Below are 14,849 nucleotides of genomic sequence, written 5' to 3'. Positions count from 1 at the left end.
CTGTCTCTAGAATATTGTTTTAAAATCACTTCCTGTCTCTTGAATCTTGTTTTAGAATCACTTCCTGTCTCTTGAATCTTGTTTTAGAATCACTTCCTGTCTCTTGAATCTTGTTTTAGAATCACTTCCTGTCTCTTGAGTCTTGTTTTAAATCTCTTCCTGTCTCTTGAATCTTGTTTTAGAATCACTTCCTGTCTCTTGAATCTTGTTTTAGAATCACTTCCTGTCTCTTGAATCTTGTTTTAGAATCACTTCCTGTCTCTTGAATCTTGTTTTAAAATCACTTCCTGTCTCTTGACTCTTGTTTTATGTGTCTTCGTGCATGCTCAGTGCTCCATAAACATGAGTTTTAGTCTTTTTTATTACGATCTCAGTGTTTTACCCAGCACACACAACCAGAGTGCATGCTGGGTAAAACACTGCCAGTAAACAGAATTCGCTCCTTCTCATTTTGACTGTTCTCAATCTCCACCTTGCCCCGCCTTTTTGCCTCCATCTCCCAGGATCCAGATCAGCCAATCCCATCAGTGGTAAGGCCTCAGCTTCATCCAATCACAAGCCAGACTCCACCCCCTCCAAAACTCTGCATGTCTTCCTGTTTTTGTAGATTTTTGTTTCAGCCTCTTCGTTTCAGTTTCAGATTATTTTCCCTGCAGCTGATTGGATCCAATCTGTTGTTTGTTGTTGTTTTTGTGCGTCCTCACCGGTGTCACAGCACAGTTACATCACAGATCCATCCCCTCGCTCCACACCTGTCCACTGTCACCAGGTGTTTGCTTACAGAAAGGAGGGGTTTTTTTGATTCGTCGTGTTTCTCTCCCTCAGCCGGCAGTCGCTCCAGTTCTCCGGGCAAGCTGCTGGGTCAGAGCGGCTACGGTCGCATCCCTCGAGCCACGGCCTCGGCCTCCAGCACGCCGGCTGACAAACGCAGCCGAATCCCTCGCAGCCAGGGCTGCAGCCGGGAGACCAGCCCCAACCGGATGGGCCTGGGTAAGACCAGAACACGCTGAGGATGGTTTTATACGAGCGATTGATGTAGCGTAACGTATGGTCAGGGTTAACTCAGATAAAACCCAATCTAACCTGGTGAATCAGCCCCGTGTTCCTGCAGGTGTGTAAATCATCATGTTTCACACAAACACATGAACTGATAAGACAAACTGGACTCTCCTATCTTCTGATAAAAACACAAGTGTTGTTTCTCTTTGTGCTTTGAAACACCGTTCAGCTCAGACTTCCTGTTCTGATGAGTTTCTGTCAGGTTAGACTCAATGTCGATGGAGGAGGTGTTTTATTTTTTATTAAAGTTAGCCGCTTGTTAAGGTTTATTTAATAAAGAGAGGATATTTTTTAGTTTTTATGTGTTAAATTAGTGTTAAAGATGAAGGAAACGGAGATGCCTTGTGTATGTGTGTGTGTACTCGTGTGTAGTGTTTGTTATAAGTTTGCACTAATATTTCTGATCAGTTTCTTTAACTCACACTTTGCTTAAAACAGAGCACCTTGTGTCTCCATTACTCTTTTTATTTTAGATTATTTTCAGATTCATAATTTTAACCTTTGCAGCTTYGGTCACTTTGTACCCAGAGCTTTTATGTGTGGAAAGAAGCTGTCTGCCACAGGGCTCTGAGGACCTGATTTCATCTGTTTTGTACCCACTTAGTTATGTATCTAATGGAGTTCACTTTTGAAATGAAGACTGGCAGATCTGGACCAGTTTCAGGTCTGGACTTTAGCATCTTTAGCGCCAGATGATTTCTGAAAAATCTTAGAGCCCAAAACTAACATCTCTGTTCATATCAGGCATAAAGGTCCTGAATTAATTTATTTGTTTAACTTAAAGGGTTAGGTTGAGTTTTCTCCATACTTCCTCTGCTTCAGTCTCAGCTGGGTACAAAAAGGCCAGTTCTGGGTTTAATATGGCATGTTCTGATTACAAAAAAAATGGTTCTGGGTACAAAAAGACGTGATGGGTACAAAAGGCAGATCCTGGGTACAATATGGCAGGTTATGGGTACAAAAAGACAGGTTATGGGTACAAAAAGACAGGTTATGGGTACAAAAAGGCAGGTTATGTGTACAATATGGCAGGTTATGGGTACAAAAAGACAGGTTATGGGTACAAAAAGACAGGTTATGGGTACAAAAAGGCAGGTTATGGGTACAATATGGCAGGTTATGGGTACAATATGGCAGGTTATGGGTACAAAAAGGCAGGTTATGGGTACAAAAAAGCAGAGTTATGTGTACAAAAGAGCAGGTTCTGGGTGCAAAAAGACAGATACTGGGTACAAAAGGGTGGGTTCACTCTGTGCCTTATTAGTACTTTAACCTAAGAGTTTATCTGAATATTTTGTAAGTTTTCTTCTCATACTAAGACAGTTTTTATCAAACTAGCTGTGAGTCTAAGGTATTCACACAGCAACATACTGTATGTTAAACAGAGCTCCAGCTGAGTGCAGTCTTTGGGTTTATCGAACACTAAATCCTCTCTGAACCAGACGTAGAGGTTTCTAGTTTGAAGCATGGTTCTGTCTCTGCTCACTCATCTCTGCCCCCCATCCTCTCATACCTAACTTGTTGTCCTGACAGCCAGCCTGTGTGGTAAACCTCTTCTCCCTGCTGCTCTTTCCTACCGCACGCTAGCCCGGAGCCGCATTCCCCGTCTCAGCATGAGTCAGGGCTGCAGTCGCGACACGAGTCGCGAGAGCAGTCGTGACACCAGCCCGGCTCGGGGCTTCGCTCCTCTGGGTGAGTACGGCCCCAGACATCTGCAGAAATGTGTCTCCCAGCGAGCTCCCCGACTGGACGGTCTGTAAGACGCTGACTCCAGCTTGCAGCCCTCCTCTGGGTGCAGTCATGGTAGAATCATGTGCTGAAGAGTTTACACGACAGGAGAGCATGAAAATGATCTGTTGGGTTCTGTCGTTTTAACAAAATAAATCCAAATGTACAGATTCTTTAAAAAGTTCTGGGTCAACCAGGAGCTGCTGAAGAACTGATCCTCATCAGTGGGACCATCAATGAGCTGCTGGGAAGGGTCAAAGGTCATTTAGAGCAGGGGCTCTTAACCTTTTGGACCTCGGGGCCCAATTTGTTGAACATAAAGAGACATGAGACCCAGTTAGACATTACCATACAGATCAAAATGATAATTATAATAAATCTTGGTTTAATTTATATTGTATTTGCATTATAACTAAATTAAATACACTTACAGTTTAAAAGTAAAACTCCTGTCAAATAATCACAAGACATGATTATAACAAACATTTTTATATTGTAACCTGACCATAACGGTCAACAGACCACTCAGGCTTATCAACACAAAAATATATATTTTTAACATAAACAATAAGAAAAATAGCCAATTCAGTAAATAAAATTGGCATAAAATAAGTACATTCAAAATGTTCAATGTTCAATGTTTCAAATAAAAAAAACCTGTAAAAATTAATTTGATAAAGTACAAATGAAAATAAAGCCTTTTTAAACTTTTGAATGGTAGAACCAGAAGCTGCTCTTCATATTAGTGACAAACAGTAACAGTAACAGCTTTTTGACAAGTTTAAAGTTTCTTTAAAACACATTCAAAATGTTTAAAATAAAACTACAAAAATTAATTTAAAGTGCAAATTAAAATATAGTTGTACCTGCAACTGTATTTGATAATGTTTTGGACTTCTAAAATACTTCATGGTAAAAAAAGAAGCTGCTCTTCATATTAGTGACAAACTTTGGTCTTTTTTGATGGGTTACCTTTATTTTTGTTTCTACTTTTAATTTAAAATAAGTTTCCATTCTCAGCAGGTTTCTAAGGTTCTTCTTCTACATATTAAAAAGTTGTAAAACATCTGAGTGGTGCACTACTGCTACTAGTGGTGAGAAAGTGTATTACACCTTATTTAAAATCAATGTGGTCCCACGGCCCTCTGCGGCCCAAAGTTAAAAACTGTTCTTTTGAGGCCCTCAAGGTGGCGCTCGTGGCCCACGGGTTAAAAATCTCTGATTTAGAGTCCATCGGTCTTCACCCTGAAGGGCAGACTGTGCAGTGAGCTCTGTCTCTACAGACCTCAGTCAGCATGGTCCAATCAGAGTCCAGAACCTCCACCTGCTGAAGGAGTTTCTACAAGCTGCTGGACCATGATCTGGACTGTGAAACACTTTATTTTAAAACCTCCTGACGTGTAAAACCTTCAAATAAAACTCTAAAGTACTTGATTTTTACCATGACTCAACCTGTGCAGCTTTTTAATGTTTCTCTGCATGAACTAATTCTGTTTCTGAATCAATCACAGCATCTTTACTGAACGTTTTATAAATGTCAGAAATAAAAACAGTTCTTGTATTGTAGTTCTGCTTTAAACAGGAGATATTTAGTAGTTTTAGAGAGAAAAATGATGAATTTTAATAAGAAGATGATCTAGAGGAGAACTAACCCCTCCCCCCCCCTGCAGCTTCACGGCGTCACTCCCGTTCAACCAGCGCTCTGTCCACAGCAGAACCTCACGGCCAGTCAGGTGACCTGCATGACCGAGCCCCGCCCCCTTCCACCCAAAACTCCCCGCCCACCTCCGTTTCATCAGTTTCTTTGTTTTTGGGGCGATACCAGTCTGCCTCATCATCATCATCATCATCATCATTTATATTCACTCCTGAGTTTTAAATGTTTTAGTCTTTAAATTAAGATAAAAACAAGCTGAAGCAGTTTACTGGTTTTATTCAGTTTCTTTTCGACCAGTTGTCCCATTTTCTGTTTTTATTTTCCTGACGATGATTTTCTTACAGCGTTTCAGGATCTTTGTTTATTTGAGCTCATCACTCAGTAGTTTCAGTGCATGTTAGAGTTTCATCGTTGGGCCTTTTWATCTGATTTTTGGGTTTTTCTTCCTTTTGGCGGTGGGTGAAAATCACTTTTTCTGATGTTTAAATTAGTCACACTGATTAATCTGTAAGTTTCAGGATTTCCGTTCTGTTTTCAGATCGTTACGGTTTGATTCACCAAGCGAGGATCTCTGCGTCGGTCAACGCCATGAGGGTCCTGAACACCGGCACCGAGGTGGAGGCGGCGGTGGCCGACGCTCTGGTGAGTTTTTTTAAAGAACCAGTTTTATTAAATGTTCTGATTACGAGCAGCGAGAATCACAAATCAAAGAAATATCCTTTGCTTCTGAACAGGAAATAAATTCATAAAAACGCGTTAAGAAATGTTTTGTTTGCTTGTGTCTGAATAATAAAATGTTAAAAGGATATTTTAACGTTTTTTTTGTCTTAGCTGTTGTGGAAATAAAGTTTAATTCTCAGATCTTTAAACAAATTATGTCTGAAGATTTTTCTGGCCTTTTGTGATTTGTAAATTTTACGGTGCTATAAATGCTAAATTGTTGTAGAAGTGCTAAAGCTAGCTGCTGCTGCCAGTAGTTGTTCTGTAAATGAAGAACCTGATATTTCTTGAGGGTAATTACATTTAGCTGTGTTGTAAATGTTTTATTTTGGCAGCGATCCTCTTCAGACTAGCCGTTAGCTCCTCCCGCTGGTCAGAATTAAACTGTTTCTTCAACAGATCTGTCTACAGGTCATTTATGATTAAACGTCTGTTTCCTCCTGTAAATATGGGCTCTCTCCTCTTTCCTCTGGGTTTTTGTTGCTTTTCCAGCTGTTAGGAGACTCCCGGAACAAGGTAGTCTGATTTTACACCCAGTTTGTGTGTCTGTGGCCTTCACACTAATCCAGGAAACATTTTGCTGCTTTGCTCCTGTCGGCTCGTGACGCTCCTCCGTTTCTTTAATTTGTTTTATTCTTTCATTGTTTGCTGTTTGTTCATCTTGTTTTCATACGTGAGATTAAAGCCACTCCTCTGTTTGACACGCTTCCCTTCACTTTTTCATTCTGTTGTCCACATTGCTTAACTTGCACTGCCTGAATGGCTTTTATTTTAAAAGGTTTTGTCGTTTTAACCTAATGGTAGCATTAAAAGGAAAGCTGCATGCTGTTAACCTCTTCTTCACGACGGAGCAGATTTAAATTTTGCCGATGCTCACCGGCGTCGTGCTCTGTTTCCTCTCAGAGGAAGCCGTTGAGGCGGCGGTACGAGTCTCCCGGGATGTATTCCGACGACGACGCCAACAGCGACGCCTCCAGCGCCTGCTCGGAGCGCTCGTACAGCTCACGCAACGGGGGCGTCCCTCACTACCTGCGCCAGACGGAGGACGTGGCCGAGGTCCTGAACCACTGCGCCAGCTCCAACTGGTCCGAGAGGAAGGAGGGCCTACTGGGGCTCCAGAACCTGCTCAAGAGCCAAAGAATACTCAGGTGAGTCTGAGGAGGAACCAGGACCTCTTTCAAGAAACTACAAATTATGAACTAGAGGCAGGTTGTATAAAAGTCTCAGCAGCAGCCAGATTTTCTTGAAAAAAGAAATTAAAAACAATTATTATTCATCAGTTCAAATATCTGTTTGTTTCTTGCAGCCGAGTGGAACTGAAGAGACTCTGTGAGATTTTCACGAGGATGTTTGCAGATCCACACAGTAAGGTATAAAATATTAACCCTTTGAACTAAAGCAGAGCTGATTTAAAGTGACTGCATGGTATCCAGATGTGATTTATGTGGAACTAATGTAGTGTCCTTTGTTGCATGGCCTGCCTTGTTTGGATTTAACAACAGAGAGTAAGTTTGATCTCAGTCCGTTCTCTTTCTCATCGAGCCGTGGTCACGTTCTGACGGCTGTGAACTTGTTCCCAGGTGTTCAGCATGTTCCTGGAGACTCTCGTGGACTTCGTCACAGTCCACAGGGAGGACCTGCAGGACTGGCTGTTCGTCCTGCTCACCCAAYTGCTGAAGAAAATGGGTGCAGACCTACTCGGGTCAGTCCAGGCCAAAGTCCAGAAGGCCCTGGATATCACCAGGTCTGTAGTTAAATGTGATTCTTAGGTTGCTATATGATGGATGTATGATGTTGCTTGGTATAAAACTAAGACTGAAAGAGTTTGGAGGATCAAACGCAATGATAAAGAAACATTTTGGTTTTTACATTAAATCTTGAGGAAGTATGTTTAGATCTGTAGGTTTTATAGTCAAGTGCAGTCGAGTGTCATCTGCATAGAGGTTGTACTGTGAAGCAGAGGTCCATATAGTAGTACTTTAAAAATAAGTAAAAGTAAAATTACTTGAACAGAAAAGGACTTTGGTAAAAAATAAATTTCACTGATGAGAAAACTACTCATGTAAAAGTCTTAAAACTGTTCACAAAAATTGGGAAGGTAAAAGTAGAAGTACTTTTACACACTCTCTAATAAATAAACTGTTGAATTTACTGAACCAAACTGGTTCCACCAAGCCAGGTTGAGTAAATTGAGCAATATATTTATATTGTTTGCTCACTTTACTCAACTAGGCTTAGTGCAGCCAGTTGACATGACTTTGTTGAGTAAATTCAACACTTCATTTTTTAGAGTGCAGAAACATATTTCATGATGAGTTTGAACATATTTAATTTTGTAATGAGTTACTAGATGTTACATTTTTAAGTAAAGAGGTAAAACTATCATTTTTAGCTTTGAAATGTAACAAAATAAAAGTAAAAGTAGCTATTTAAAAAAAATAAAAGGTAAAATTACAAATCCTCAAAAAACTACTTAAGTACTGTAACAAAGTAAATATACTTAGTCACAGTAAACCTCTGGAAGCAGAAGCAGGTTATTTGAAAAAGAATGGGACTGAGGTCTCAACCTTGTGGTACACCTGCAGGACTGTTAGGAGCTGAAGTAATACGAGTGATGACAAAGGTTCTGTTTGTCAACGTGAATAAATTAATTATTGTAAAACAAATATAAAGAAACAGAAATGCTTGTAATTCAATAAACTTAAGTGTAAAATACTCAACTTTTATGAAAATTTTTGTGATCTCTTTCTGCACACATAATAAAAACTCATTTAAAAGTTTTAATAAAGCAACATTTTCTTTGTTTCAGGGAATCCTTTCCCTTTGACCAGCAGTTTAACATTTTGATGAGGTTTATTGTGGACCAGACTCAGACACCAAACCTTAAGGTAAAAAAATATAAATGTTTATTTATTTTAGTTGATTTTGTTGGTCAGATACTCTAACAGCAGGAACTTGACTCCTCAGGTGAAAGTGGCTATTTTAAAGTACATCGAGACTCTGGCCCGGCAGATGGATCCAGCAGACTTTGTTAACTCCAGCGAGACTCGACTCGCGGTGTCCCGGATCATTACTTGGACCACGGAACCCAAAAGTTCTGAYGTCAGGAAGGTGAGACAGAGCTGTTTGTGCCTACGCAAATTCAAATTATTTTAATTTTTCTGTTTGAGCGAATAAAAATATAAATTCTATGTTTTACATTTAGTGAGATGATTTAAAGGTAACATAAAAATAAGGAAATTTGTGTTTGGTCTAGTACCAACCAGGAAGCCAGTGTAGCGACCCCTTACAGCACCCATCAATGCACGTCAGACTTAAACACTTGCAAGATGCTTAGAGAAAACTTCTGAAGAACGCAAAGCTTCCTACAACCAGAGAGCCTCGCATGGGGCGCCACATCGCGTAACAGATGTAAGCGAGGAAAATAAGGTTGAAATGTTTTCTCCACTCGGCTACACTTCATTTGGCACTTGTTAAAATCAGTTTACACCATTTACTAGTTTGTTTTTTCACCCTTCTATAATCAGACTCAACAGCTGAAGCTGAGTTAGTATCACAATATCTATTACAGCATAAAGAGGAAACTTTATTTCCTTTTTAAAGTTTTATTACAAAAATAGCTGAAATATTAAAATTAATGACAATAAAACTTTGACAACACAGATTATAAAGGACAATAAATTAAAAAAAATAGTTTTAATAATAAGTAATAATAAACAATGTGATTGGTTGGATTGACTAGTTTGGGTGGGGTTTGAAGAAGCGGTTCAGTTGGATGAATGCCGGGCAGCTGGAGGGAAGTGTAACAGTTCAGATTACTAATTTTGAATCCATCCATTATCTATACCTGCTTATTTCTTCAGGGTCACGGGGGTCACTGGTGCCCATATCCAGCAGTCACAGTGCAAGGGGCAGGGTACACCCTGGACAGGTCTCCAGTCCATCACAGGGCCACACATAGAGACAAACGAGACAGACAACCATTCACTCTCTCACTCACACAATTTAGAGTTATCATATAACCTAACAGTCATGTTTTTGGAAGCCGGAGTACCCGGAAAGAACCCACACTAATTCTGATTATAAAATTAATTGTGATCATAACTCAAGACAGGAAGTTTAAAAATCATATTTACATGTTCACAATTAACTTCCTCCACAACTCTATCCAACCAATCACAGTTTACCTAAACCACGCCCACACCCATGAAACTCCCATTTAGTGACTGCAGAGACCCCCTTCAACAAAATTTAGATTCTTTTTTTGAAAAATAATCAACCAAACATAAATTTCCTTCTGTTTTGTGACCTGCCTCAGTGATTGATTTAAAAAAACTTTGTTGACAGAACCATCATTATAATTATTTACCTGTATTTAAGCAGGAGATGACAGATCTCTTTTGCCAGAGAGCCTGAAGGCAGCCTGATGTGCATATTTTTGTTCAAATCAAACATTTTCCTGACTCTTGTTGATTAATTTGAGCGGTAACGTGAGGAACGCCTCCTCTTCTTGGCTTTGTGCTGTTTGTGGAGCAGGAGTTTGATAAAAGCTTCTCTCGGTGTGGACGGCCCATTATCTGCCTGACGCAGGCAACGTGTTCTGGCCCTGTTTGTTTTTCCACTGCTGTGCCACCAGATGAAACCCTCAGCCAGTGTCAAATCAGGGCCTGCAGGCCCGCTGTAAATACACCTGATCCATGTTATAACTCCGCCCYCTTCTGCCTTACGATGTGCCCCAGACCCTTCATAGCTGGGTGAGCGAGGAGCTAGCTGGCAGGTCCAGCTCCGCGGCCCTCCTGTCCACCGAGGGCAACCAGGAGGAGAGGTGTAAGCAGGTAGAGCCCGCTCCGAGAGCCAATCACAACACAACAAGCACGCAATGCTCACCTGCCCAGTGCCTAATCCCCCACCGTCACTCAGCATCTGTTCTGCAGCTGTAATAACTCAAAAGAATCTGTTTAACCTGAGAGGTTCCATGTTAGCTTGTTGTTATGAATATCTTTAGTTTCACTGCTCGACACTGATGAATGCTGTTCATTTGACTGCCTGTTTTACTCACACTAACCAACAAACCTGCATGTTGTTCTGTTTTCTACCAAACAGAAGCTCAACTTCAGGTTTTCTGACAGGTTTTCATGATGAAAGCAGGATTTTTATCAAATGATTTTCACCTCTAAATTCAGCCTGAGAAGCAGCTCAGAGAAGAACGCTTCAACAGATATGAAACATTATTCAACAAATAAAACAGGAAGTAAATCAGGTTTTTTATTCTTTCGAGAATAAACAATCAGTTTTAGTTCTAACTAGGGCTGCAACTAATGATTAGTTTAATAATTGATTAATCTGTTGATTATTTTTTCGATTAATCGTCCAAATCCTTAAAACGCTTAATTACATAAATATGAGTAGATAGAAATTAATTTCATTCCTGTATAAAATAGGGATACAAGTTATCGATTAATGTATTAATCTGAAGATGATTTATCATATACACTGACTAACAATTAATTGATAAGCTGCCATTTTCTTAAAAATCTGAGTTTTCTCGAATCAAGAGGATCTTTTCATAACATGAAGGTTTTTTTTTTATAATTTCCTGAATTAAAAAACAGAAGCACATTTTGCCAGCTGTATTAAATACTGACTGAAAAAATATGTGTATTTCTCATACATGAAACTTAACAGAAATTTAATAGGTTGCTGAATGAGGAAAATAGATTAAAATAATATAATATGATTTTTAGCTGTATTATATTATTATTAGTATATATTATTAATTTATTATAATTCGAATTTATTTACATTTAGCATTTATGATTTTTCTCTAATTCTTTACTTTTTGCTTCCTTCTTGTTGGTTCTGTCTGACTGAAACGGTGTTCTATGACCCAGTGAGCGGTTCTTCCTAAACGTTATTCACGTCAGCCAGCATTGACAACGCTCTGCGGGTGACGTAAACGGCTCCGACATGGCGAGGGATGTATAAATCACGCAACACAACAAATCGATAATGAAATTCATTGCCAACACTTTTAATAATCGATTTTTATTGATTTTATCGATTCATTGTTGCAGCCCTAGTTGTAATTACAGAAAACTGTTAATTGAATTTATTAATTTATATTTTTCTTTTGTCCAACGTTTGTTTCTTTCTGCAGACTCCTTTAATCTGAACTCACCTGCATGTTGCAACAAAAACATCTCAAAGTTTTTGAAGCTCTTCTTCAGTTTCTGCTGAATTCATCCTTGATCTCTTTGATCTTTTTGTTTGTTCAGGAGAACCGGTGCCGTTAGCTGAGCGAATGGACCGCCGGTTCTCTGGTGTCAGGGTTCTGAGAGCTTTTGTTAGCAGGAATGTTTTATTTTGAAAAGCCAGCGAGAGGTTCCTCTGAACCCGGGCGACCTGACTGAGCGGTTCTGCTGCTGTGCCCGCAGGCAGCCCAGGTGGTTCTGATCGCCCTGTTTGAGCTGAACACGCCCGAGTTCACCATGCTGCTGGGAGCCCTCCCCAAGACCTTCCAGGACGGCGCCACCAAGCTGCTCCACAGCCACCTGAAGAACTCCAGCAACACCAGCAGCAACGTGGTGAGCCTGCAGCCCCGTCTCCGCCCAGCAGAACCACAGAACCCTCGGGTCGGACCGGTCCTAACGCAGATTCCTTCTGTTCCAGGGGTCTCCCAGCAACACCATCGGCCGGACGCCACCACGCCACGCCCCCAGCAGGACCAGCCCCCTCACCTCGCCCACGAACTGTTCCCATGGGGGGCTTTCACCCAGGTACGAAAACCAGAACCGGCTCTGATCCGACTGGATTAACCAGGAGGTTCTGATCTGAACTAACAACTAACCCGCTCCTCTCACAGCTTCCAGCAACATGATTTTAACATGAGTTTAACAACTCCATCAATAACTAGTCTGTTGGAACCATTTCAGGTCGGGTCCGCCAGGTTCTGAGAATATGTTCTGATGATGAGGAACACCAGGTGATGAAGAGTGTCAGGCGTTAGTTCTGTTTCATCCCTACTGACCGCCAGAGGCGGTGCTTCAAGCACTGAATGATCATTYTTGTGCAGGTCGAGAATTAATACCAACAAAGTCACCTGTGACCTGCTGGTGACCCACATGACTCTATAAAGTCACGGGATGCCCGGCGCTCAATCCCTTTCTTCTCACGTGCAGGTACTGAGTGCAGGTGGTTGTGCTAAGCTAAGCTTTTGCAATTACCAGTACTAATTTATTACTTGATGCCAGAAGCCTCGTGACCATTTGTTGTGTTTTTAAACGAGTTTTAAAAACAGAAAGGGTTGGCGCCTGCCTGACTTTCAGTGGCAGCTCGGTCTGTAATTTAGGAGCCAAACGCTCTGTTTCCACTGGATTTATAAAGTCTTTGGGATGATCTAAGAGCATGCAATGTCTGTCATATAAAGGTGAAGCAGTTCAGAAAGATAACAAGGGCTAAGACCATTAAGAGACTTAAAAACAAACAAAAGAACTTTGAAATGGATTTGAAACTGAACAGGAAGCCAAAGAAGGAGGGGCTTAATTTTCAACAGTCGTCTCAGCTGAAAAAAGGATGACTTAAMCACAGAGTTGACCTGCCAGTGAAGTTTCAGGCTAGGGTCCAATTTCATCCCAAAATTTGTGACTGTAGCTGTGTGGTGGCACGATCTACCAAGAATGCAGAAACACGTTGGAATAATACCAGAAAAGTCTGCGTGTATGATAATCAAATATGGTTTAATTATGAGCGACAAACAAACAGAACTGAATCAGGAAATTCTGCATGTTTGTGACTGAACTCGTCAGCAGACTACAGCCAGTAATATAACATCATGTTAACACCATGTGACAGTTTACAACCAATCACAGATTGCCAAATATACTGTCCAGCCAATGACTGGGCTCCCAGGTCAAAGAGTCTGTTATCAAACAAGAGAGTTCAGTCCGTTGCGGAGTCCTGAYGTCCGGAAACAAACAGACAACGAGAGCGAAATGAGCTATCAGAAAGATACGAGTGATGGACAGTGTCAAGGTGAAACAGATATAAATAATTAGTCCATGACAGCTGCGTTTCCATTACAAATGTGCGCAAAACTTTGTCGATATTCTGTTAATGTCGAAAAAACACAGTTTCGCAATTGCAGTGTTTCCATTAAATAAGAAATGCTATTAAAGTCACGCGTGAATACGTTTGTTCTCACAGTAAGTCATAACAAACATGGCGGCAATGAATGTAAACGAATGCATATTGCTACCACGACACTAGCGCTCATCAGAGGAGACGGCGGCATCTTATCGAGGCTTTCAAGCGACAAGCCCCTTATGCTTGGGAGCGGCTACGTATGCTGTGTTTTTGGGAAATTGTAGTCGGTGAGTTTACTACTTTCTTTTACAACTTTGGTGACTTTACTACTACTTCTACTTCCTGTTGTCTTCTTCTTCGTTGTCTTTTTCACCAGTAGAAACAGCTGGTTGTTGATCACGTGACTCCCGTGATGCGAAGAAAGTGTTTCCATTACAGTTTTGCGAAAAACACCAATTTCGATACGGTCAAAAAAACACCTCATCCTAGCGCAAAAACATTTTGTCGAAAAACGTAAGTTTTTCCGAAATTGACGTTTTTCCATTTAGCAAATTTTTTTTCGAAATTCTAATTTGCGCATTTTCATGGTCAATAGAAACGCAGCTAATGAGTTTTCCAGAGAGAAATAATCAAAGGTGGGGTACTGCCACCAGACTTAAAAATCATAAACTCAGACTTTTTGTCATTAAAATGTAGGAAATTCAGATGTCATCAAGACAGTTCAGGAGAGACTGAGTAGAGTATAATGTTTCAGTGGGAAGTAGACTCAACAGTCGTCTGTGTATAAATGAACCTAAACACCATGTTTTCTTAAAACAAAACCCTGTGGCAGGAGATAAAATAAAAATAGGAGAGGACTGAGAATAGAGCCCTGGGGTACCCCCAGGGAAGGTTGGCAGAAGCAGAGGTAAAATCGTCTATCATCACACTGAAACTCAGAAAGATAGGACCTAAACCATCAAAGAGCCCACCCACCTCCAATCTGAAGATGGGAATGTCAAAACTTGAAATATTTTTGGTTCAAATGTAAAGTTGGTCCCCTCCATGTGTTTAAGACYAACTTACATTTGTCTTGATGTCCCTGTGAGGACTGTGTAGTCCCTGTGAGGACTGTGAGGACGGTGTAGTCCCTGTGAGGACGGTGTAGTCCCTGTGAGGACGGTGTAGTCCCTGTGAGGACGGTGTAGTCCCTGTGAGGATAATGTAGTCCCTGTGAGGATAATGTAGTCCCTGTGAGGACGCTGTAGTCCCTGTGAGGATAATGTAGTCCCTGTGAGGATAATGTAGTCCCTGTGAGGATAATGTAGTCCCTGTGAGGATAATGTAGTCCCTGTGAGGACGGTGTAGTCCCTGTGAGGACGGTGTAGTCCCTGTGAGGATAATGTAGTCCCTGTGAGGATAATGTAGTCCCTGTGAGGACGGTGTAGTCCCTGTGAGGACGGTGTAGTCCCTGTGAGGATAATGTAGTCCCTGTGAGGATAATGTAGTCCCTGTGAGGACGCTGTAGTCCCTGTGAGGATAATGTAGTCCCTGTGGGGACGGTGTAGTCCCTGTGGGGACGGTGTAGTCCCTGTGGGGACGGTGTAGTCCCTGTGGGGACGGT

The 14,849-nt window shown here is 41.1% G+C and overlaps 1 protein-coding gene across 1 annotated transcript in view; it reads left to right on the top strand.

Annotated features, from left to right (window-relative positions):
* clasp1a (cytoplasmic linker associated protein 1a) overlaps positions 1–14,849 on the top strand; it is a gene marked incomplete at its 3' end in the record, with an annotated part of 66,179 nt that overhangs the window by 45,075 nt on the left and 6,255 nt on the right. Inside the window, 15 exon segments of the mRNA XM_014026072.1 lie at positions 504–530; positions 826–990; positions 2,593–2,751; positions 4,458–4,520; positions 4,983–5,086; positions 5,657–5,680; positions 6,068–6,312; positions 6,471–6,534; positions 6,667–6,669; positions 6,745–6,908; positions 7,974–8,052; positions 8,132–8,275; positions 9,904–9,999; positions 11,599–11,748; positions 11,834–11,940. Of these exon segments, the coding sequence (XP_013881526.1) occupies positions 504–530; positions 826–990; positions 2,593–2,751; positions 4,458–4,520; positions 4,983–5,086; positions 5,657–5,680; positions 6,068–6,312; positions 6,471–6,534; positions 6,667–6,669; positions 6,745–6,908; positions 7,974–8,052; positions 8,132–8,275; positions 9,904–9,999; positions 11,599–11,748; positions 11,834–11,940 (1,594 nt within the window).

The sequence above is a fragment of the Austrofundulus limnaeus genome, unplaced genomic scaffold (assembly GCF_001266775.1).
Source record: "Austrofundulus limnaeus strain Quisiro unplaced genomic scaffold, Austrofundulus_limnaeus-1.0 Scaffold523, whole genome shotgun sequence".
Taxonomy (NCBI): domain Eukaryota; kingdom Metazoa; phylum Chordata; class Actinopteri; order Cyprinodontiformes; family Rivulidae; genus Austrofundulus; species Austrofundulus limnaeus.
Note: the sequence above shows the minus strand (reverse complement) of the source record. Positions and strands in the feature narration are given on the sequence as shown.